Here is a 23,961-nt window from a genome sequence, read left to right on the forward strand (position 1 = left end):
CACAAAGACCCTGTCAATATTCAGTCGTGAGTCAGTGCCCCTTGTAGGTGGCTTGGGTTCTCTTAGGTCCTGAGTGGAAACCTGTGCTACCAGGAAATATATTTCAGATTTCTATGAAAACATTTAGGAAAAATTAGACTAGGCATCAGCGCCCACCAACACCCCAACGCAATGGCTTCGGGACAGTTGTCAGGCTGGGCTGGTGTCCTGCAGTGACACCTGCTGCTAGGACCAGACGTCTGGGCTGGCTTCCCTAATCTCTCTCTCCCTTTACCTAAGAGGCTGGCATGCTGGGTGGGCATTTGAGCTCTGTTCTGTGCCTCTGACATTTGTAAGCAGGAAAATCTGCGAAAGCTTATAAGGTGCATATTCGGGAAACGAGAGGGGTATCTGCAGGAGTGAGTCTGTGTAGAAATCTCCCGAGGGCATCTGACTTCTGGACTCTACCCTTCACAGCAAACACTTTAAAACACTCCCACATTACTATTAAAGAATTTGAGCTGGACTGTGGCGGTGCACGCTTTTAATCCCAGCACTTGGGAGGCAGAGGCTAGCAGATCTCTGTGAATTTGAGGCCAGCCTGGTCTACAGAGTGAGTTCGGGGACAGCTAGGGCTACAGGGAAACCCTGTCTTGGAAACTAAACCAAACCAAACCAAAACAAAACAAAACTTTTTGAGCTTTGAAAAGAAGTTTTCATTTGAAATTCTTTGGTCCTAGGGAATTCCGCTTGGCTCTTGACTGTTGGATAATATTTACTACTGAATTAACAGCCAGTAATCTGTATCTCATAAGTGCCTTTCAGGTATACCAAAATGCTCATCGGAATTTTTTAGGGTTAGGAGGTTCTGTTTGGAAAATCCTTATTTCAATTTGTACTTATTTGAAACCTAGCCGTGTATTTCTTGTATTTGGGAACCAGTTAAAAACGCTTGTTCCAGCTTCAACGTTTCCCTAAGTCTTTTCAAAGCCGATGAGAGTCCGGAAAATGTGGCCACAGGTGTGTAATTGGGCAGCCTGCAATGAAAGTCCCTCAGGACCCTCACTTAAGACTCCCCGCCCCCACCTCCTACTTAGGTTGGGAACAGGCTCGACCCGGCTCCTGACACACAAGGGAACGGATAATGTGGAGCCTTCCTGGGGGCATCCCAGTCCCAGCGCGCGCGACTCCCCTGGTTTCCCAGATTTCCTGCGCAATTTCAGGTTATCATCCTCCATCCAGGAGAGCGGCCTGCTAGTGGCTGTCGTCCAGGACGCAACTCTGGGACCGGCCTTTGCTCTGAAACTCCAGCCCGGGCAGGTGACACTCAGGGCGCCTCTGGACACGTGCTCGGGACAGGGGCGCCCCGAAACTGAACGACACCCCGAGGATGATTCGAGCACCACCACCAGCTTCCTTGACCTTAGGCGGACGCTCCAGCCCCCGGCCATCCTTGGGGCAGCCCCCTCCCCCGCCACCCCCGGAGTAAAGAGAGAAAAGGGGCTCAATGGGGCCCCGGGACGCGCAGAAGTGATTTCTCGGAAAGGCGAGCGCTTCAGAGAAGGCGGACCCGGAGGGCTGCGCTGATTGGGCGGCGCCCGCGCCCCTCCCGCGCCCCTCCCGCGCCCCAATTAGCTCTCGCGACCGTCGCTCCCAGCGCGGGATCCGCCCCCACCCCGCCCTGTCTATAAAAGCAGGCGCACGCGTTGCTCCGGGAGCCCGCGGCCGGTCGCGGAGGCGCGGGCAGCGTGGGAACCGGTGGCAGGTAGGATGCGATGGGGTGGGCGCGCGAGCCAGGGCTGTGACTCTCTCACCTCCGCCCAAACGGAGGTACAGCATGTTAGCAGGTTCTTGTTCTCGAAAACTGATTGCTTTCCCAAAAAACCCAACTAAACGAACAAACAACCTCTCCCTTTAAAACCTGCCTAATGGGCAACTTCAGGACAGAGAGTTACATCTGCCAATCACCGCGCGGCAGCCGCGCTACCAGGAGTGAACTATCCAAACCCCTGGCTCGGCCAGGGACCGACTGGCTTTGATTCTTACTAGTGGCAGTCTGGTTGCCCAGTGGCGCTGGACTTCTCTGATTGTCTGGTAGCCCAGCTGGCCCCGGAAGGAAAGTTATCTTCCGTGTGGGTCACAGCTCCCAGGACCAGATTTGCTTTAAGCTTGGCTCCAAGCTGTAGGTGCAGACATTCCCTGCCCCTACTTACCCACAGTTGGGAAAGGGAAAGGAGTTCAGGGGTCGTAGAAACTAATAGAAATCAGCCAAGAGTGTTCTAGAATCTTAAATGGTAGATCACTTTTTTGTTTGTTTTTGTCTTGTTTCCGACTTATTCAGATGGGCTCCTAGTTATCCTTCTACCTTATCTTCTGAGTGTTAGAGGATTTCAGGCAGAGCTCGGGCACCCGGGTGCTCAACGACCCCTACTCTTTTCTTTTTTTTTTTTTTTTCTTTTGTTTTCGGAGCTGGGGACCGAACCCATGGCCTTGCGCTTGCTAGTACTCTTTTCTTTTAAAGCCAAAGATAAGAGCAGTTACATGTCAATTCTAGGTTTGTCCCTTTAAGTTATGGCAGACTCCTTCGTGAAGAATTGGGACTGATTCAGTGGCTTGAGGAAGCTTGGGGTCAGAGAGAGACATGCCCATGACGGGTTCCCCCTCAGTGGTGGTCAGAGTGGTGCCCAGGACTGAATGAAAGAGATGGAATGGTGTGAGCCCTGCCACACATGGCTGGTGCAGATGCTGACATCTGTGTTAGGCGAGCCTCTTACCCCCCCACCTCCCGCCTCGTGAGAAGCCCGACCTAGGACACTTTGCCATGGTTGTAGGTTAGCTACAGACAGAACTGGGCCCACTGGGAATGCTACCTCAAAATCAAGAAGAGGAAGCTATAGTCAAGTGAACGTGTTTATAAACCATTAATTGTCTACAGTTGTAAGAGAGTCAGGCTCTGCCTGCTTAGGATCTGAGAGGTGGCTGCCAAGGCAAACAGGGGATTGTCTGGGTGCCGAGAGCTGGACCCCGCTGAGGCTTTCAGTCTGCAGGATGAATGAAAGCATCACTTCTGCGTGTGCTGTCCTTGGGACAATGCTGACAGTTTATGCTGTGCCCAGGGGATAGCTGAACCCCCCCTCCCCATCTCTTCCCTTCTGTGTGTAGAAGAGACTGGGTTAAAGGATTTTAGCTTCCCAGCTTTCATGGTCTGTGATTCACCTTTCATTTCAATGACCCCTTTTCTCTGTCCCCCACTAAGACAGCTGCCCTTTACAGTTCTGGGGTGTCGGGCCCCCGAGGATCCCTGACAAGAAGGTGTTGTTTCTGTTCTGGAAGAAACTCCAGCCACGCCAGTGAACTCTTTTTAGATTTCAGGAGGTTCAGGAACCATGGGGTACGATTCACAAATCCATCTCCAGGGGTTAAATGGAGGCTTTCAATTGACATAGCCTCAGATACTCTGGACACCCCACCCAGCTCCCATCCCACAGTCATCCTTAGAGGCCACACAAGACACTATCAAGCCAGGAGAGCCCCCGCTCTCCTCTCCAGAACAAGGTGTAGAAGCCAGCACCCTACTTGGTTTGGGGGGGGGTACCTGGTAGCATTTTATTTCTTTCCCTAGGTATTCCTTTCTGACCTGTCATTTATGAATACAGTGGTCTTGGAATTCTCAGTTTCTTGAGCTAGCCCCTCTTTCCTGCTTTTCTTTTTCTTTCTTTCTTTTTTTTCCCCCAGAGCTGGGGACAGAACCCAGGGCCTTGCGCTTCCTAAAGCGCTCTACCACTGAGCCAAATCCCCAACCCCTTTCCTGCTTTTCTTGGGAGGGTCCTTAGACTGAGGAGTCAATGGCTTCCCAAGGCGAAGCCCCTTGCTGAGGTCAGGGTTTCCCAGCCATCTTGCTGTTTTGTTTGAGCGGTGCCTCAGGCAGCAGAGCGCATGCCTAGCAGGCACAAACCCTGGGTCCAGTCCCCAGCAAGGGGGAAATGGAGGCAGAAGGATCAGGAGTTCAAGACCATCTTCATCAACCTAGGGAATTGGAGGTCAGGTCAGGATCTGAGATTCTGTCTCAAAAATAGAACCCAAAATGGACTGGAGTCTGACTCTGCTTCCAGCCCTCACCCCCTTCCAAGCCCACTGGTGGCAGCTGGGGCCGCTGGAGAGAAAAGCTAGGGCCCGCCCTGGAGAGACCTCACCTCCCTCTTCTCAGGCTGCTGCCGGCTTTCCTGGGCCCAGGGCCACCTGGCGCAGCCTGGAGTTCCTGACCCGTGAACCTCTTATCCTGACTGCTATGTTGCTTTGTGGGACATGCTGGCTCTGGAAGTGACTGTTCTCCGGGGGGGGGGGGTTGGGGGGGAACATCTTATCTCCTCACCGATGATTACTTCTTTCTTCCCCTGCCCCAAGAGGTCATTTTAGTTGGAAGGCTAGAAGTACTATGTTCTGGTTTCCAGGGTGGGCGTCTGTCCAACTGCCTTGGGGATTTCCAGGCTGTTCTAGTAAATGCTGGCTGCAAGTCTGTATGCACAAATGCTCTCTTTCCCCAAGCTGAAGGCAAAGTTTCAGGATACTGCCGGTGAGAATGTCTAAGTGTGCCGTTAGGGTGTCTGGGGATGGAATCCCTGAGCTGGCTTTGTACCGTTCCTTTGTTCTCACCGAGGGTTGATCATAAAAGTTCCTGAGGAACTACCTGTATGGCTGGAGGAGTCCTTTAGGACACAGGCTCTGACGCAGGTACTTTACACTCACAGCTCCCAGACCAAATTCTTAACACTCTAAGGTGAAATGGCTGCAAGGTCACCGAGCTGGAACACGACTCCAGTTCAAACCCCACGCCAGCGGGAACAGAACCCTATTACTCTTTAAGATCTTCCTGTTACCACCCTAGCTAGCAAAGGCAGTTTGCAAGTAGCCTCGAGGGTGCTCTCTTTCTCAGGTGGTGCTGGGGTCAAAGTCTGTGAGGAACACCAGTCCCCCCATGGGAATCAGTCGTCAGGGTGGTTCTCAGAGCGGTGGGCAGTTCATGGAAAGCACTGAATCATGGGAGAGGGGCTTCTTCCCAGCAGGTGCCCTCAATGTCTAGGACAGGAGGTCAGGGAAGAGCTGGACCCACATCCAGAGCCGTGGGTGGGGCACATCTGTGAACAGCCTTTCGGTTTTCCTTTGGGTTTAGGACTACCAGGCACTGCTAATTGCTCATGTCGCTGGCCCAGATGTCTCCCAAGCCGGCGCCTTTGTGTGCACCTCTGATCTTCCTGTCTGTCGGGTCCCGGATTGCTCTGACTCACAGAGACGTTATACCGAAGTCTGTTTTCTTTCCGAGGATGTGTGACCGGAATGGCGGGCGGCGGCTGCGACAGTGGCTGATCGAACAGATTGACAGCAGCATGTACCCGGGGCTGATCTGGGAGAGTGAGGAGAAGACCCTGTTCCGCATCCCCTGGAAACACGCAGGCAAGCAAGACTACAACCAGGAAGTGGACGCTTCAATCTTCAAGGTACAGTCCCCCGCGCCCCCACGCCCCGTCTCTGGTTTCCCTCTGGCTCTGGAGGTATTTAGGAATGTCCTATGACTAAATAGCCCAGGATCTCAAGAGAAACAAGGAGGGGTGCCTGGTTCTGGCACGTTCCCTCACGGGGTGGAGAGTGACTTTCCTGTCCCTCTCTGCACCCTTGGTGTACAGCCATGCTCCGCCCGGCGGCGTACTGAGGAAGGCTCCAGGCTTTGCTCTTTCAAAGCCTGAGTCCTTCTTGGCACGGTGGGACCAGCTATGAGGGTGACAGGCTTCTACAGTTGCTTCCGGGTCAGGTTCAAGGGGCATCCTGAGCTTTTGCTTAATGTCTCCCTCTGAGGGGACTGAATGCTATCACTGAGGGCAAGCCACATAGCTAAGCTGAGAGCCAGCATCCTCCCCCTGGGTGGCAGGTGCTGGTCCTGTTTGCGTTCCGTAGGGCCGTGAGAGAAGTGGCTTCTCCAGGGTCTCCGAGCTCCTGTGCGATAGAACCTGCATTTGGGATCGGTTGGTCCAAGGTCTTGACTCTTTACAGTATGGAGAACTAGGGTGATTTCTCCTTAAGGTCCCATGAGGGTTGCTCTAGTCACCTATGAGTGTTTCTAAGGCCTTGGGCGTCTACATTTCTCTCTGGGAGTTTCAGAGCCCTAGGTCATGGTCAGCCCACACTTCTACTTTGTGAACTGCAGCTGTAGCCTTAGTGGTTTGACCCAGAGCCCAGGTTGTAAACCGCTACCCTTAGTTCTGTATGTTGTTGGGAGCTGGGGCTGGGGTTGGAAGGTTATGAGGACCATGAGACCCACTGAGCTGCTGAGGACAAGAAACTGACTCGAGACTGTTTTTAAGCGGGGAGCAGGACCTGTAGAGACTCTGACTGCCAAGACTGTCATGGATGTTGTACTCCAGGGGCACAGTATCCCCTTTCCAGTGACAACTCTGAACCAGGCATATCGTGATTAGCATTGACAGTAAGCTCAGGAAGGCACAGTGTGCTTGGTTGAAAGAGCATCACGAATCTTCCAGAAAAAAAAAGGTCAGAATTCTGGACCAGGGGCCTCAGTTGTTGCAGGAGACAGCAGATCTCTCTTCATCCAGTTCCCTGCTTCAGCAAACCAGGAGCCCTGAAATAAAGCCCCAGATTTATGCATCTTATGCAACGTTCTTCATGGCCAGCGAGCCGTTTCAACAGCACCGAGGAGAATGCGCAAGATTCCCAATGTTTCCGTTGGTTACGCAGTCGCTCTGTGTGGCAATCTGAAATGAGACATCAATCTCAGCAGGAATGGCAGGAGATCAACGGGTGCCCACTTGATCGGGAGGTGGGCAAGTGGCAGGAGACACGGGGTGATGAGGGTCTTCTCTGAGTTGTCCTGTGTGGGGCGGGTACCTCCCTATCATCTGTCAGGCACAACTTGGCTGTTGAAGGAACCATATGATATGGCCTTGGGCAGATAGAACCATCTTGGGGGCTGTCTGCTTAAGTAAGAAACCCACTTTTCTCAGCCAGTTAAATTCTTTAAAAATGTAGGTGCTGGGGGTTGGGGATTTAGCTCAGTGGTAGAGCGCTTGCCTAGCAAGCTCAAGGCCCTGGGTTCGGTCCCCAGCTCCGAAAAAACAAACAAACAAACAAAAAATGTAGGTGCTGAGGAAAAGGTATACGCTTGCTTTTCTACCAGGGAAAGGGATTACACCAGAGAGCCCTGCCACTGTCTACGGGCAGCGTCTTGGGGCCTGCTTCCTGTGTAGACCACAGAAAGAGAATGAAAAAGATACTGAGCTTATGTCAATCAGGCAAGGGCTGAGATTCCTATAAATAATAGGCTTAATTATTTATCACTTACTCTATGTACAGAGGGCCTTGAAGGATGGGACAGGGGTTAATTTTACTTTATTTTGAGTTGAGAACTTACGTAGTCCGGGCTGATCTCAAACTTGCCACGTAGCTGAGGAAGACCGTGACCTTCTGATCCCCCTGCCTCTACCTCCCGAGTGTTCAGATTACTGGTGTGGACCACCATACTTGGTTTCTACGGTGCTGAGGATTGAACCCAAGGTTCATGCACGCTGAGCAAGTATCCCTTATCAACTGAGCTACACTGCCCAGTGTTAATTTTTAAGGCACAGTACCACACGATGTCAGCAGAGGAAAACTTCAAGCAGTAGGTGCCTCTGTGGGTCCCAGGACCACCCATTCTATAGCTTCAGCCCTGGAGACCGTGCAGCTAAGATAGCCCTTTAGAGATGAGCAGATCTCTAAGCTCAGGGTAGTCCCATGCTGGTACCCAGTGCTGTCTCAGATGCTCCCTGACTGTGGAGTCTGATTTGATACCCGAGGCCTCCAGGCTTCCCTCGAAGAGGAACCATGAGCCCAGAATGAAGGGATAAACTGGGGAATGCTGTGAGACACCACAGATCTATCCCTTGCCTGCCGACTGGGAAACGGCCGCGGTATCTATGCTTCCTCAGGTGCCTAAATCACCCAATGATTTTTGGGGGAGGGGGTGGCAGATGTTCCAGGTTGCTATATCCAGGGAGAGGTACTGCTGGAGAATGCCTTCATGTGTAGGATGGTCTTCACTATGTCCGTGGTGAAGAGGCAGAAACTTCCAGTAAGCCCAGCCCCAAAGTCACTGTTCCAGTCACTCCAGCTGTTCTTGTCTGCTTTTGAGTTCACGACAGCCCCACAAGTCAGTGTGTGGCCAGCAACGCCATTTACAACAAGGGCCAGAATTGGAAACTGTCTACTTAAAAAAAAATATTTCTAAAAGTGGGTTTGCAACTATGTCAGAGAGGAAGTGACCACTCAGGCCCGGGGGGTTGGAATGTTCCTCTAGCTTCTTGCTGAGCAGAAATACAAGATTTGGCATCAACAGTGCAGAGAGCATTGCCCTAGAACATAAGTGTCCCCTGTAGGTGTACATGTGCGTGTGTGTGCGCATTTGGAGGCCAGAGGTCCGTGCTGGGCGTCTCTGTCTATCACTGTCCACCTGTGTTCGTTAGACAAAAGATCTCACTGAACCTGGAGCTCAGGGATTAGGCTAGGCTGGCTGCCAACAAACTCTGGGGATTCTGTTGCCCTGTCCCCAGTGCTGGGGTCAAAGGCACACATACCCATCTTTTTCTGTGGGTACTGGGGATTTGAACCCGGGCCTTCATGCTTACATGGCAAGCACTGTATTAAGTAGGCCCCTGCTTTTAATTCCTGGTCTTTGCTTTGATCATAAGCTTTGGACAGGTTGGAAAAAATGGAATTTAAAAAAAAAAAAAGGGAGAACAATTCACTGAGTCTTAAATGGCTAGAGTCATGCAAAAATGCAAAAGCAAATTTTTCTATTAAAAGGAGAGAGTGGTGGATACGTGTGTTCCTTTTCATGCTCTGGGCATTATTTGAAAAGGCAGAAAGTCTTTGACTGTGCTAGTGAAGTCATCTACACCTTCCTCTTCAGGCTTCGTAACCTGAGGCCCCCCAGGCCCGTCAAGCCAGAAGACTTTGCTGAAGATGCATCCTAGGGTGTGGGTTCAAATTCCAGCCTTGCTGCGTGGTTTTGGGGGACCCTCTTGCTGGTTCAGATGCAGTGGTCTTCGTGAAGTCCTGACCTTGGACAAGGGTTGATGGCCAGGAACGACTCTGGGGAGCGGGGTGGTGTGCAGCCTGCCTTGGGGTTGAACTCTGTGGTTTGTGTCCTTCTGTGTTTACTGCATTTCTCTCTCTCTCTCTCTCTTCAGGCCTGGGCAGTTTTTAAAGGGAAGTTTAAAGAGGGAGACAAAGCTGAGCCAGCCACGTGGAAGACACGGTTACGCTGCGCTCTGAACAAGAGCCCGGATTTTGAAGAGGTGACCGACCGGTCCCAGCTGGACATTTCCGAGCCATACAAAGTTTACCGAATCGTCCCCGAGGAAGAGCAAAAATGTAACTATCTGTTGGGACCACGAAGCCTTCTAGAACCTTCCCTGCTCTGCTCCTGAAACCTTCGGTCTCCACAGGGCCATGCCGCCCACAGGGTTTGGGCGCCCGCTTTTAGCAAACCAAACTTGTTCTCTCTTGTGTAAGCAGACACCGAGAGCTGGTCTGCTGACCTCACAGGCACGCACGCACGCCATGTGCTGTCAAGTGGCGGCTTCCTGCAGAGGGAGTGGCCGAGTGGGGGTGGGGAAGGGTGGTGGACTCTGGGTCAGAGCAGGAAGCTGGCAGAGCCCCTGGAGCTCAGCGTAAACTTGCCCGAATGCGTCCCGAGGCTCTGCTGAAGTCTGCCATGCAGAATTCCCTTTTGCTGTCTAGCATTTTGCAGGGGAGGCTGGGGAGGAGTGGGCAAGGCAGGGATGGGCAGTAAGGCCCAGTGAAAAGGTCTCCCGGTTAGGCAGGTCAGAAGTGGGGACTTCACCGATGGCCTCAGTGTGTCACTGCTGGCAGGGATAACATCATCCCCAAGTTGTCTCTCCAGCGGTGAAGCATCTGTAAAGGAATGAAGGCACATTGACCTTCCCCATTAGAGTTTCATGGCTCCCAGGGCCTGGCCAGTTCTGTACTGTTTCTGGAAGGTCAGACAGCCACACTTCCTGGCTTGTTTGCCTTCGCAGTGATTTGAAGCAATAGGGAAGTTTCTTTCGGAGCCCTGTTCCCCCAGGATCAGCCAGGCTTGCCCTGGTAGATGGCCCTGACTTGTTTATAGCATGGGTGGAGCCCCATCACCGGCAGTGTCTGGGTGAAGGAGAGCAGAGGAAAGTAGCATTTGCATAGTATTTCCCCTGGTATACTGTACTGTGAACTTGAGTGATTTGCTAGCCTCTCCAGGTGGGTGGGTGGGTGGGTGGGTGGGTGGGTGAGTGGGTGAGGCTCTTGCCCTCTGCTTGTCCAACAATGGCCTCTAGGTGAATCTCTCCCTCTGGATGAAGCAATGGGGAGATCACACAGGTTCCTGGGAGTGTGGAGCCTTGGGGGTGGGGTGGGGGCTGTTTGTTAGTCCTGCTGTGTCTCCTGGAGGTTAACCTCTGATGGCAAATGTCTGACCAGGGAAGAGATACCAAGTTAGTCCGAACCCATCTGGACCAGGATACCAGCAGATAAAAGCATTGGCCCTCTTGGCAGGCAGGCAGAGACTGTGAGTGAAATGGCATGTGTGTGACTTCACCATGTGGCCGGGGTGTGACACACACACACACACACACACACACACACACACACACACGGAAGCTATTCTGCTACCTGGCTCCGTACCTTCCAGGAAATCTCTGGGTGTTTTCAAACACCCAGACTAGCAAACTTACCTTCAGTCTATGGGCCATAATTGCCTGGTGTAAAATTGAACTGGACGGGGTTCAGATAGAAGGAAGAAACCAAAGTCTGGCCCTTGTCCTTTAAAAGCCCGTGTTTACAACCCCTCCACCACCCACCACTTCTCTCTTTTGACTTGGCGGATCAGATGACCGAGCCATGAGAAGGAACGGCTGAGCCTTTCCCAAACCTTCCAGCAGCTGCTGGTCAAAACCAGCGAGGACACTCACCACCTCCGTTTCCTTAGTTCAGCATTTTAAGAAAAGGTTGCAGTGCTCAGCTGCTCTAGGTCACGGTGTCTGTCCCCTTTCCCATAGGCAAGCTGGGCGTGGCACCTGCGGGCTGCATGAGCGACGTCACGGAGATGGAGTGTGGCCGTTCAGAGATCGAGGAGCTGATCAAGGAGGTTAGTGGAGGGGTCTCAGGCATCTTCCAGGAGGACCAGACATTGCTTCTAACCCTCAGAGGCTTCGAGAGCCTTGGGCTCTCCTACCTGAAGAGATGGAGCGAGGGACTCCCCAGCTACCTCCCTAGGGCAGCCTCCCTTTACTGCATGCCCTTTGGGCTACCAGCAGAGCTTTGTTAATCTCTGAGCTTAGTTAAACACATTGAGTAGCAGCTCTGAAGATCTCCATGGAGTCTTAGCCTTGCCTCTTAGCCTGGCTTCAGGATTAGACCGTGACCTTTTCCACCGCTTCTCGTCATCCTCCTGGCCTCACGGCAACTAGATGGCTTGCTTTCTCATACACAAGTTTTACTCCTGAATGTGCCATGGGATTGGATGACTGAGGCCAGTAGGATCCACTCATTGTGGTGGGGACTAGCCCGTGGTCCGGTGCTCACCTGGCGTGCGCGACAGTTCCCAGCAGCGTACACAAAACACAGATCTTAGAATAATCCACCTTCGCATGCATGGTTGGCAGCCTGTAACTGAAGGCACGGTGGGCTCTGTTTAAGTCAAACAGATGGCTTTTTGTGTGTCTGCTTTTAACCTCTTTATGTATCCTTTCAGTGTCTATACAAGGTGGGGTTTTCATAGCTGAAACAACCCTTTAAGCTCGAATAAGCAAGATGATGTCTCTTAGATGGTGGGTGGCCCAGGAGAGTTTAAGGCCTGCTTGGGCTGCAGAATGGATTCAAGGTGGAAAACTTCACGAGACCCTGCCTCGGAACCAAAAGGGGAAAAGGCTGGCGGTGTAGCTCCGTGCTAGAGCGCTTGCCTCGCGTGCACAAAGTCCTGGTTTCCATCCCCAGCTCAGTGTCGTCACAAAAAGGAAACTAAGACTGTTGTTAGCAACGCCGCATCAGTTGTGCGCCCTGCAGCTTTCTGTGGAACAGCAAGCAGTGCAGCCAGACAGCATCACCCGCCCCAAGCTGCCTGGCTCTGCGGCACATGGCCGTTGTGACCTGGGTGGTCTTGATTCTGTGTCCCCTGCACCTTGTCTTGTTTTCAGTATAAGCCTTTACTGCCAACTTGCCTGAGCCAGTCGTTGGTTATGATGCCACACCAGGGTCACAAGCAAAGGAGGTTTCAGGACGTCTCCTAATTGGACGCATCCACCACTGAAGGCCCAAGACCCCTGTGACTCTCTGAGTGAAGTTCTCAGAGCACAGAAGGATTGGCTCCGTGTCACCCCAGAGGGTTGCCCCAGGACTGGGCCATGCTTCCCAGCATCCAAAGGCCAGCGAACTCTTTCGTAGCCAAGGCTAGTTAGAATGCCAGCCCAGTGGGTGTGCAAGCTAGCGTCTGATGCAAAGGGAAGCTCAGGTTCTCGCTCACGAGATAAAGTTGTGGACTTAGTTGTGTATCTGGTGTCGGGTTTTACGAACACGGGGTGGAAGGAAGACTGGGCTGGTGACCCGTGACTCGACTGCTCTTTTCTATCACCTGGTCCTCCAGCCTTCTGTGGATGAATACATGGGAATAGCCAAAAGGAGCCCATCCCCTCCAGAGGCCTGCAGGAGCCAGATCCTCCCTGACTGGTGGGCCCAGCAGCCCAACGCAGGTAAGTGTGTGTGTCTGGCCTTGGCAACCATTAGGCTGTCTGTGTTACGGTAGGGGGTACTTGCCACCGTCAGGATCCATGTCCTGTGGAAGGCTCCTGAGTCACAGCCAGGGACTGGGACAGCCAAGATGCAGCCTCCCAGGCAGGCACAAGGGTCGACAATAGGTAGTTTTACATGGCCACTCTTCCCCTGTACTCCCAGGACGTTGAGAGGAGTCTGCCAACATCCCCAAGACTTGAGGGAGGCCATATCTCTCAGCCTCTTGTCTCCTCCCTGACTATCAGGCCGCCCCCAGAGCCAGAGAGAACCAGGGCTTCGGGAGTGGGAATGGAGCTCCATCAGGAGTGGGGAGTAGCTTAGAACCCCTCTTTGGGGAGTTTCATGTCTTGGTGGTGCCTCCTGTTTACTCATCCATAAAACAGGGCACCAGGACCTGCCTGGTGGAATCAGAGAGTTAAATAAAGGACCCACTCCTTTGTTAGTATCTGGGAGGTGCATCCAGTCTGTAGATACTCAGAGGATTTTTCACCTGGGCCCCTACCTCGGTGTGTGAGCAACTTTTGTGTCTCAAGGGCATCTTGGTTTCCTCTTTTGCTTCTTTCTGCTAAGACAGGAGCTGCCCGGAGGTCTCAGCTGGCCCTGCAGGACTGTGAGGGTTCCAGGCTGCGGGTGTTAGTGTCCCGCAAGGGGCCTTGTGCTGGGAGGGTGCCTTTGGCAAAACTGCCTGGAACCCCAGGGTCCCTTGTGAGACGAGTCCTGACCATTGTACATATAGTCGAGTGTCATATGGGTAGGAAGGAAGCTTAGCACCAGGACAGGAAGCCACAGCACCGAGGAAGTCCTCTCCACTATGGTGGGTTTCTGTGTCTGCGAGCATGAGTGCTCACAGAGAGTGAGGTCTGCCCACCAGCACTGACAGCGGCAGCAGCAGCAGCAGCAGCAGCAGCCCATCCTATACCCTGGGGATACTTGGGTCCTTCCTGCCCAGAGCACCAGCTCAGCTGGGCACATCTTTTCTTTCTTCTGCTTACAGGCCTGCCACTGGTGACTGGGTATACTGCCTATGACGCACACCATTCAGGTACCAGGGTACACTGGGTGGGCTTGGCACAGGCTCTGCTCGAAAAATAGCCCCACGACGTGGGCGGGGCCCCAAGGTCCTATGAACAAGTGTGGCCCCGGGGGATAGGCTCGGAAGACTAATTCTTCCTCCTCCTTCTGTGTGGTTTGGGAGCAGGCAAGTGGCCCAGTTTTGCTGAACACCTCCCCGAGGTGATCATAGTCAGCCGAGAGCGTCTTTAGAGGCAGCCGTGCACCAGGGAGTGTAGGCTGCTCTACTGCCTCGGCCTTGCGTGGAGGGGGCTGACCTCTTGGAGCATCAAGCTCACCATGTGCGAAATGCTGTGAGAACCTGTGTGCTGCACTGCTACGAACATGGTCTAGTAGAGACACAGTTGGTCAGTGTCTGCCGTGCAGGGTCACGTTACCTTTTCTCATTTCCAACTCCGTAGTGAGAGTCATAGAGAAGGTTGTACTGATGCTGATGGTGCTGATGCTGGTGCAGAGGCTGATGGTGCGGATGGCTATGGTGATGCTGCTGATGGTGCTGATGCTGGTGCGGATGTTGGTGGTGCCGATGTTACTGGTACTGGTGGTGATGATGTGGATTGCACCAGTGCTGCCTGTAGAAGTTGGTTCTGGTTCCTCCTCCCAGCCCCGTTCTCCCAGACTCAAAATATATTTACAAATACCTTGGCCATATAGCTAGGTTCTTCTCTGACTGGATCATAACTTAAAATATCCCATTTATTCAAACCTACATTTTGCCACGTCACTGGTTCCCTGTACTCAGTTACCATGCGTCTGTCTCCTCACATCTTCCTGCGCCAGTCTCCCATGCCTGGATCTATCCCAGAATTCTTTCTCCCTCCCGGATGTCCCTCCTCCTATTTCCTGCCTAAGCCATAGGCTGTCAGATTGATTATTGACAGGACCAACATACAGACAGACGTACGAAATTCTCCCTACAGATACCTTAACGAACGAAATGATTTCTCCCCTTTGGAGCCCTGTAAATGGAGAGCGAGCCTACATCTGGATTCTCCTCCCCTCCCCGTGTCTTCTGGCTGTCCTCTCTGCAGTCTGTGTTATTTTGTCTCTCTGTCGCGTGTGTCTGATGTGTCCGTCTGTCCCCAACAAAGGGCGTTGCTCTGTGTTTATGGAACAGCACAATAAATACAGTATGGGAAAGGACTAAGGGATTTCTTTTTTTCCGGAGCTGGGGACCGAACCCAGGGCCTTGCGCTTCCTAGGCAAGCGCTCTACCACTGAGCTAAATCCCCAACCCCAGGGATTTCTTTTAAAGAGATCGTGAACAGAGTTTTTGAGGGGAAGAGGCTACTTTGCCAACCCCAGCTGACTGAACATAGCAGTCGGAGCTGAGGACACGTTATTGGTTTATATCCTCATGTGGGTTCCAGCTCTTTGGGTTGGTTGCTTCCTTTATGGTTGCTTTTAACCTGTTGGCTGTTTTCAGCGAATGATTACCCTTGGCATTCTGTCTAAGCTCCACCCCACGGCTAACTGGCAGCAGCCAGATATGCTCCGCCCCACAGTTGCCTGGCAACAGTCAGCTGTGCCTGACTATAAAGGGGGCTGCTTGCCCCCCTCCTCTCCCTCTTGCTCTCTCTTGCTCTTCCTCTTCTCGTGCCCTCTTTGTCCCTGTCCTTTCTCTCCCCATCCCCCACTTCCCCCCACGTGCCCATGGCTGGCCTTTCCTCTCTTCTACTCTTCTTCTCTCATCAAACTTCTCCACGTGGAACCATGTTGGTTTGGTGTGTTTTGTCTGGACAAGTGCCCAGATTTAAACACCAACAATTGCCATAGTGTGTACACATGTGTGCACATACACACACACACACACCCCACACAGTTCTGGGTCATAGGCATGGAAGAGTATGCAATCGAAGATTTAAGCTGTGCCTTTGACTTGAGTTGTAAAAAGCTGGCTTTGTGGGAAAGCTGAGGCAGAGTAAGGTTGGTTTCCTGGGTCTCTCAAAGGCAGGTTAAACAGGGAGAGGACACGGTATGGAGACAAATCGAGGGCATAATTCATTTTAAATGGTCTCAGGGCAAATCATTAACCTGGTCACAGAGCCTGACAAAAGTTCAGTTTCTGAAGGCGAGAGGTATTTCCAGAAAAAAGCTGTTCCCACCGGTGATGTTTCTGATGATGATGGTGGTGGTGATGATGAGGATGGCATCATGGTACTGATGGTGATAATGCTGGTAACCATGGTAACAGTGCTGATAGCGACAGCTGGTGTTCGCACTGTGATTTTTGGGTGCCAGAGCCAAGGCTGACACTCTCGAGGGTTCTTTTCTCCTCCCCATGCCTTCATCCTCCCCTAGCTTATGGAGACAGGTCCTCTCTATTTCACAGACCCCGAGAGTGTGACTGAGGCCCCAGAGTGGGGATCTATCCTCACTATTGCTTGCCGTGAGACAGGTGGTATCTCTGAGCCATCCGACGAGCCACTGTGCAGTCTGGTTTCATGGCAGACTCAGTGGACCTCAGGGAGAAGCTCTGGGAACCTATCAGGGAGATAGAGGCAGGCGCTCACCGAGTAAGGAAACCATAAGTGAATGATACTCCCTCTCTCTGGTGCTGGCCTGTCTGTGTGTGGTGTCCTTTTAGACCTGGCTGCAGATGGAGAACTTAGCTTGTTGTACAAGCTTCTGAGGGCATGTGCCTCCCTTAACCCACTCACAAGAGGCCTGGGGTCACGGCTGAGCCTTTCGCTTTGTCAGCCCTGGGCTGTGGCCCTGAGAGTCTGCTGACCAATGCATTCTGGGGCCACACTGGCTGGGCCCAGACCTGCAGCCATCTGAGTGAGAGGTAAAAGTCAGGCTGTGAGGAGGAAGTGTCCTTGAGCTTTGCACAGCTGTCTCAGCACAAGGGAGGGAAGCGAGGTGTCCTCAGCCACTGCTAGGAGCAGGCTCCCTGAGCTCTTCTTCCAGAACCCTGCTCACACGCCCTGTCTCTGTAGATAAGCTTCAGCCAGGCTTCCTGACTGCAGAGATGACACAGGGTGAGATGAGTGAGGCAGGGGGACCACAGGGAGTAGGGGAGAGCATGGCACTGTGCAGAGCCTTGAGGGCTATTCCATGGTAGCTGCCTCTCTGTGGTAACCAGTGCTCCAGGTCTTCAGACCAGGATAGGAGAGAGGACTTGGTCAGCACTCCAGGGTGAGGCGGAGCCAACCTGCTGTGGGGAGCAAGTCCAGGCTCCTCAGCAAACAGCTGGACTGGCAGGGCCTGCACCATCACCTCTTCAGCCTACAAAATGGCTGCAGTGACCAGCCAGGCACCGCAGGGGTCAGATGTGTGGATGTGCCCAATCCCTGCAGACCAGGGATTTCAGTGCGTAGTCTCAGGGGTCTCATTTGTGGACCGTATTTTGTCCCGTTTCCCTGGCTCATGTGGTCTCACCAAAGACCCCCCCCCACACACACACACAAAGCAGACGCTCTCGCCATCTCTACCTTGCTGATGAAAAGCAGGCACAGAGAGGTGAAGCCACTTACCTCAAGTCACACAGTTGTGACGAGGCAGTGCTAGAGTCCAGTACAGAGGGCGATGCAGATGGTGACGGTGCTCGAGGTGCACGTGTTGAGGCTGATGGTGCTGATAGCGTAGGTGATCCTGGTGCTCATCCCGATGTCATGATTTTCATGGTGGGTCTGGGATCAAATGCGGGGTGAGCCGCTGGTATCATTCTTACAGACCTGGTGACTGCACAGCTTTAGGGCACCACGGGTTTGGGGAGCGATCAACTCGTGAGGCTCCAGAGAGAAGCCTGGACTGGTCTGAGGTGGTCAGGCGAAGCTTAGGATGCATAAGGGTGCTGATGGTGGAGAATTCGGTTTGCAGCAGTTACAGAGCTTCTCCAGTGCCCACCCTGTAGCTTGGGGCTGGTCTCCTGGTGTTCTCGCCCCTCACCGGAACCCTGCCTCCACGCTGGCTGTCAGTCAGGGTTTTCTTGCCTTTTCACTTTGTAACCTTGTCTGGAATCTTGTTGTCCTTGCCTGTAAGAGGACATCAGTGCCACCTCCTACTAGACAGGAAGCCAGAGGCAGAAGCAAAGGAAAGTCAACGAGAGCCAAATACAGGGCTGGCAAATTTCCAGCCTCACGGCTCCAGTTGAAAGCCTCCCCCCCCAAAAAAAAAATCTTTGGGATTATTATTGTTGGTTGGGAAGCTTTTCTCTCCCTCTTAAAAAGTTTTATTATTTTGTTGGTTTACATCGTGGTGCTGAGGATAAAACCCAGGACTTCACATGTGTGATGCAAATACCTCCCCCTCCAACCTGCACCCCAGCTCTTGAGGTGACAGAGGGAAGGGATGGCGAGGGTGTAGCCACCCCTTATGGTCACAGCTCCCTCCTGTGCTGCTCATAAGGCAAAGAGAGTGCTTCTAGGTCTTTCTGGAGACAGACTGTATGTAGGGTCGTACAGAGGCTTTCAATCTGAGTCCAGGTCACAGGGTGACTAGGGAACCAGAGCCACAGGGCACCTCATGAGAAATTACATTGGCAATGTTTGTATGTCTTGAACTTGGTGCAGTTCCCAGGCCTTCCTAGGTCGCGCTCTCTCTCTCTCTCTCTCTCTCTCTCTCTCTCTCTCTCTCTCTGTCTCTCTGTTTCTCTCTCCCTCTCTCTCTGTACTCACATGTATACATGTGTGAATGAATGCATGTTCCCACCTGTGCCCATGTGTGTGTAGATGCATGTGTATATGAATACATATGTGTGCGGGTGCATGTGTATATGAATACATGTTCATATGTGTGTGGGTTCATGTGTATATGAATGCATGAACATATGTACGTGTGGAAGTCAGAGGCAAGTCTTAGGTATTGTTTCTTGGGCACTGTCTATCTTATTTTTTGAGACAGGGTCTCCCACTGGCTTGGATCTGACCAAGTAGGTGAGACTGGCTGGCCGGCCAGCCTCAGGGGTTGACCTTTCTCTGCCTCTCAGAACCACTTGGAAGGATATAGAAGGAATAGACTCTGAGCCTTTGGGAAGGAGGGACTTGGGCTCCCCATCTTGTAGGCCTGACTGCTCTGTGCTCTTGATCCCCACAGCCTTATCCCAGATGGTGATCAACTTTTACTACGGGGGCAAGCTGGTGGGCCAGGCCACCACCACCTCCCTTGAGGGCTGCCGCCTATCCCTGAGCCAGCCGGGGCTGCCGAAGCTGTATGGGCCGGACGGCCTGGAGCCCGTGTGCTTCCCGGCGGCGGACACCATCCCCAGTGAGCGGCAGAGGCAGGTGACCCGGAAGCTGTTTGGACACCTGGAGCGCGGCGTGCTCCTGCACAGCAACCGCAAGGGTGTGTTCGTGAAGCGGCTGTGCCAGGGCCGCGTGTTCTGCAGCGGCAACGCGGTGGTGTGCAAGGGTAGACCCAACAAGCTGGAGCGGGATGAGGTGGTGCAGGTCTTTGACACCAACATGTTCCTCCGAGGTCAGTACCCAATCATCTCGCTGTGCCTGCTTTAGAGGCCACGCCCACCTCCTTCCTTGCGCTTCCTGCATCTCCGACTAAGTTTCCTCTCCCTTGGCTTTGGCAATGGTGCAGCTGGGGAGAACCTTTGAAGCCTGCCCTGTCTGTGCTCCCCGAGCAGCTTGGGGAGCCCTCGCCACTTTCCCTTGGGCATACAGGACCACAGAGTTGGAGCCTTTCCTTTTGGAGTTGACGAAGTTGATGGTTGTTTCTGAGAACGGCTTAGAAATGCAGATTCCAGGACTTCAGCTCCTTTACCTTGGCAGGGTCCCTGGAAGCGGTGGTCAGTGTGTGCAGCCCTCAGCCCGTGGGCTGGCTGCCCGCGATCTAGGACAGCTGCAAGTGAGGCTCAACACACAGTACATATTTAAGGCATTATGAGGTTTTGTTGTGGCTTTGTTTTTTTTTTTTTAAGTCAATCGCACAGTTCTCACAAGTGAATTCTTTATGACATCGTGTTGCAAAGCCACGCAAAATAAACGTGTTAGCCCTCAAGGCCCCTGGTTGACGTGCTCTCTCACTCTGTATGAAGCACTTCCCAAGGCCCATGTCTTCTCAATGCCAGCTTTTTTTTTTTTTTTTTTTTCTTTTTTTCGGAGCTGGGGACCGAACCCAGGGCCTTGCGCTTGCTAGACAAGTGCTCTACCGCTGAGCTAAATCCCCAACCCCAATGCCAGCTTTTCTGACTCAGTGGGGAAGGTGTTTAAACCCTGCCTGAGTTTTTTCCAAGGGTGGGGGTAAGAGTCAGTGCCTGCAGCCACCTGCCACATGCCAGCCTCCTCTCTGTGCCCTCTGCCCTCTGTCCCTTGCCTTCATCAGCCTGGTCCAGAGTTGTCTGAGAACCAGAGTTTGTGCTGGGTCTGAGAACATTAAGAGCAGTGATTCTCAACCTGTGGGTCTCGACCCCTTTGCAGGTTTCACAGGGGTCGTCTAATGCCATCTGAAAACACAGATGTTTGTATTACAATTCCCAACAGTAGCAAAATTACAAAGTAGCAACAAAAATAATTTTATGGGTTGGGGTCACTATGACAGGAGCAACTGTATTAAAGTGTTAAGCCTTAGGAAGACAGAGAGGATGAGGGTCCTAGGAGGGTAGGAGTTGGGTGTGTGCGAGCTCAGGTGTGGGAGTGTCAGGGTTACACTTGCTGGAGAGGTCAGGCAGAGTCACCCTGAGCATGCAGCAGCTGTCACCCTGCTCTGCTCAGCGCTTACAGGCTGTCCTGTGGAGCTAGGGAACCCACGGTCCTCCACGACTCCTGCACAAGACTGTGTTGCTGCTCTGGGTCTCCGCTCTGGGGACCTTGGAGAAGCTGAAAGAGGTGCTTGTATCCCTCAAACTCATGCACCTCCAGGGCAGGCAGGGAGTGCGGTTCACAGTGTAGGGAGTGGGGGTGGGGGTGGGGGTGGGGACTAGCAACTGTACCATCGAAAAGTGTTCAAATCCAGCTAACACCTAGGGTGGCACTCACTCACAATCCCAGTACTTAAGGGACAGAGGCAGGAGGATCATGGAGAGTTCTAGGCCAGCCTGCACTGCACAGTGAGATCCTGTCTCCCCCCCCCCCAAACAAATCCACACAAAAAGTTCTCTAAAGTGCCTAGCAGTATTTGGGAGTGACAGATTCCACAGGTCCTTGGTTGGCTTTTAGCCAAGCGGGCACGTGTCCAAAGCCCCAGGGGCCTGAGGCTGACCACTCTTTGCTTGGCTGTTGGGGGATCTGTGACTCCTTTCCAAGCTCTGCACCCCAGCCCTGAGCCCTGACTACATGTAGCTCATATGGCTTCTGTGTCCTTCCAGACCTGCAGCAGTTCTACGCCACCCAGAGCCGCCTGCCTGATAGCAGGGTGGTTCTGTGCTTTGGGGAGGAGTTTCCAGACACAGCGCCCTTGCGCTCCAAACTCATTCTGGTGCAGGTGAGAGCTAGCAGCATCTGTGTGCCCAGCTATCCAGCTTTATCCCAGGGTGAGAAGAGACGCAAGGGCTGGGCGTTCCTCCTATGCGACCAGGGCAGAGGTCGGAACGAGACCATATGGGGCTCTCGTCACCTTTGTGGTAGCTTCCCAGGTTGGGACTCTCTTCATCTGGGTTTCCTTCTTCCTCTGCTCTCTCCTACTTTCCTTCCCTCCCCTCTCCCATTCCTTCCTCTTCAGATTTCCATTTGACCAGTGGCCCTAAGGTCTAAGTGACAGATTACAGTCTCTTTGACTATGGTCTGAGTGAGCAGTGGCACTCTGGGATGGGTGATGGTGATATTCTGAGCATCCGCTAGCCAGCTTGGAGCAGTCCTGGGAGAACACTCTTAGCAATGTGCAGGAACGCTGCCTACCTGTCTCCTTCTTGTCACGGAGGGGAATCAGAGGACCTGTGGTGGAGCACGGCCCCAATTCCCTCCCACCTCCCTTCTGACTTTGCACACGACTCTTGCAGGTAGAGCAGCTGTATGCCAGGCAGATGGTGGAGGAAGCGGGCAAGAGCTGTGGGGCAGGCTCCCTGATGCCAGCCCTGGAGGAACCCCAGCCAGACCAGGCCTTTCGGATGTTTCCAGATATCTGTACCTCACACCAGAGACCCTTTTTCAGAGAAAATCAACAGATCACCGTCTAAGCCTCAATCCGGGCACCCCACCTCACCCAAGCTCAAGTTTCAAGATTCTGTGACTAAGAGAATTCTGGATGGACGTGGACCCCTCTGACTGGGCTGGGCGGGTGTCCTCAGAGGGGCCTCAGGAAGCTCACAGATGGACAAGCTCTTGCTCAGGCAGGAGTCAGAAGCTTGCAGGGGCAGTGGTCAGAACCTGTGATCAAAGCATTCCTTTCCTGCATTTACCCCCTTCACCATTAGTGGCTGGCCTTCTTTCTGCATGCTGAGGTCTTTGTCACATGGTGATGGCTCTAATCATCTGGTGACAGCAGATCTGCCTTTGTCCTTTTCTGGTTGAGGGTAAAAATGTATGACTTTCTCTGCTTGATTGTAGACAAAGAGACTTTACTGTTCAGGCCTTTTCTTTTAGTTTTTGGTCCGAAGTCTGAGAAAATAAGTTGACAATATTTTTTCCCCCAAATGGGTTTCAATTTTAAAATGGTTTCACACTCTCTACCGTAAATCACTTTAGGCCTTTCCTGTGAAGTGGGGTCGATTGTAAATATGGGTGTGGACACTGTGAGCTTCGCAGGAATTTTGGTTGCGGCTCATCGATTCCCATGACTCTGTGTCAGCTGACAGGGCTGTATGGGGCATCGTAGGACCAGGCACTGTGGAGAGGAGTGTGCCGTTCACTGGCATCTCACCCTTTCCTTGTCCTGCTCCACACCCAGTCCTAAGACCCAGTGAAAAGCAATATCCAAACTGCTCTGGGCTCAGAAGTGCCTGTCCATGTACCAGGGAAAGGGTATGCATCCTACAAAGCAGACTCAGAGCGGAAAACCCACCCTCAGCCCGGTTTGCGCCCCCAATCTGACTGTCCAATCTAAATCGGTGACTGCAGTCCTGCCTAAGGGACACTTTCTGTAGGAGTCCCTGTCAAGGGTTTAGTTTGCATCAGTACACAGCAGGTACAGAGGCCAAGCAGATGTGGGGACAGGGAACATCATTATCTCCTTTTGTGTGAGGACAGGAGAGACCTTTTCTATTTGTTCTACTCTGTAACCAACCTGGGTTACAGGCTCAGTGCAGTTAGAGGAGCCTCTAATGTGCTCAGCATTCCCTGGGGAAGGGCAGGGAACGCCTTAACCTGTTGACTGTTGTTCTGAGAAGTGGGGAGAAGCAGGAGGGTGTGGAAGACAGTCCGGTGCAGCTACGAGTGATAGGCCACACCTTACAACCTGAAAAGTTAAGGACGTTGGTGACATTCATGGTGAATGGTGCTGGGTGTGGGTCCTGTTCCACAGTCAGGGTCACCATAGTATGTGACTCATGAAAACAGAATCCTGGGGTCTGCTTCTCCCCACTCAGCCAAAGCAGGAACATCTCTTCCAAAGCCAGGACGACCTGTTCACTGGCCCCTTGTCACACGCCACGCCCCCCACCTGCCTCACAGAGTACAAGTGTGCCCAACTCTGTAATCCAAATATTTATTTTTGTATTCACTTAAAAAGTATTGTTCTCATCTTTTATTAAAACAAGTTGCTTTTTCATAAAACCGACGTGTGTATCTTGCTTTTTAAAAATCACTTTTGAATGTAATTTTCATTAGATTCCAGGATTTTTAAAAAAAAATTTTTTTTATTTTGATGAGACTGGATCTGACTCTGAAGCCCAGGCTTTGAACTCACTGCAATCTTCCTGCCTCAGCCTCCTTAGTGAGGGGAGGAGAGGCATGAGTCACTGTGGATTCTTAAAGGAGGAACTTCAAAGAAACAATGGGCTGAGACTTTAAGGATTAAGGGCTTTGTTTTTCCCTCTTAAGGCAATGGCGGAAAGGTCTGGAGAGTAGAAGACACTGGAGAGCCCAGCAGGCAATCCACGATGAGCTCAGGCTGCATGAAGCGTGGGAGGGAGTGGAGGAAGGAGATTGCACTGATAGCACCCTTCTGGAAGCTTCTAGAAGCATCAGTGGGACAGTTACCAGTCATAGTGCTGAGATAAGATCTTCCATTCATACACACATACTCATGCTGGACACG

General features: G+C 52.5%; 1 protein-coding gene across 2 annotated transcripts; it reads left to right on the plus strand.

The window, feature by feature from the left end:
• The first annotated feature begins 1,694 nt into the window (after positions 1-1,694).
• On the plus strand, positions 1,695-23,477 carry Irf8 (interferon regulatory factor 8). 2 transcript variants are annotated; one of them, NM_001008722.2, is made up of 9 exons: positions 1,695-1,744; positions 5,300-5,474; positions 9,216-9,399; positions 11,079-11,167; positions 12,662-12,767; positions 13,802-13,849; positions 18,916-19,296; positions 21,137-21,252; positions 21,767-23,477. In NM_001008722.2, the coding sequence occupies exons 2-9, from the start codon at positions 5,301-5,303 to the stop codon at positions 21,941-21,943; spliced, it is 1,275 nt and encodes a 424-aa protein (NP_001008722.1). In that variant the 5' UTR covers positions 1,695-1,744; position 5,300; the 3' UTR covers positions 21,944-23,477. The 2 variants fall into 2 exon arrangements, with proteins under 2 accessions (NP_001008722.1, XP_038953574.1); XM_039097646.2 differs by lacking the exon at positions 1,695-1,744 and adding an exon at positions 1,751-4,710.
• Positions 23,478-23,961: the final 484 nt, after the last annotated feature.

This window comes from Rattus norvegicus, chromosome 19, assembly GCF_036323735.1.
Source record: "Rattus norvegicus strain BN/NHsdMcwi chromosome 19, GRCr8, whole genome shotgun sequence".
NCBI classification, from domain to species: Eukaryota; Metazoa; Chordata; class Mammalia; order Rodentia; family Muridae; genus Rattus; species Rattus norvegicus.

Bases quoted from the DNA above. Each gene is read 5' to 3' on its own strand.
- Irf8 (NM_001008722.2), top strand. From the start codon at position 5,301: ATGTGTGACCGGAATGGCGGGCGGCGGCTGCGACAGTGGCTGATCGAA. The intron at 9,400-11,078 runs GTAACTATCTGT...CCTTTCCCATAG, and splicing joins CCCCGAGGAAGAGCAAAAAT to GCAAGCTGGGCGTGGCACCT. The intron at 11,168-12,661 runs GTTAGTGGAGGG...CTGGTCCTCCAG, and splicing joins TCGAGGAGCTGATCAAGGAG to CCTTCTGTGGATGAATACAT.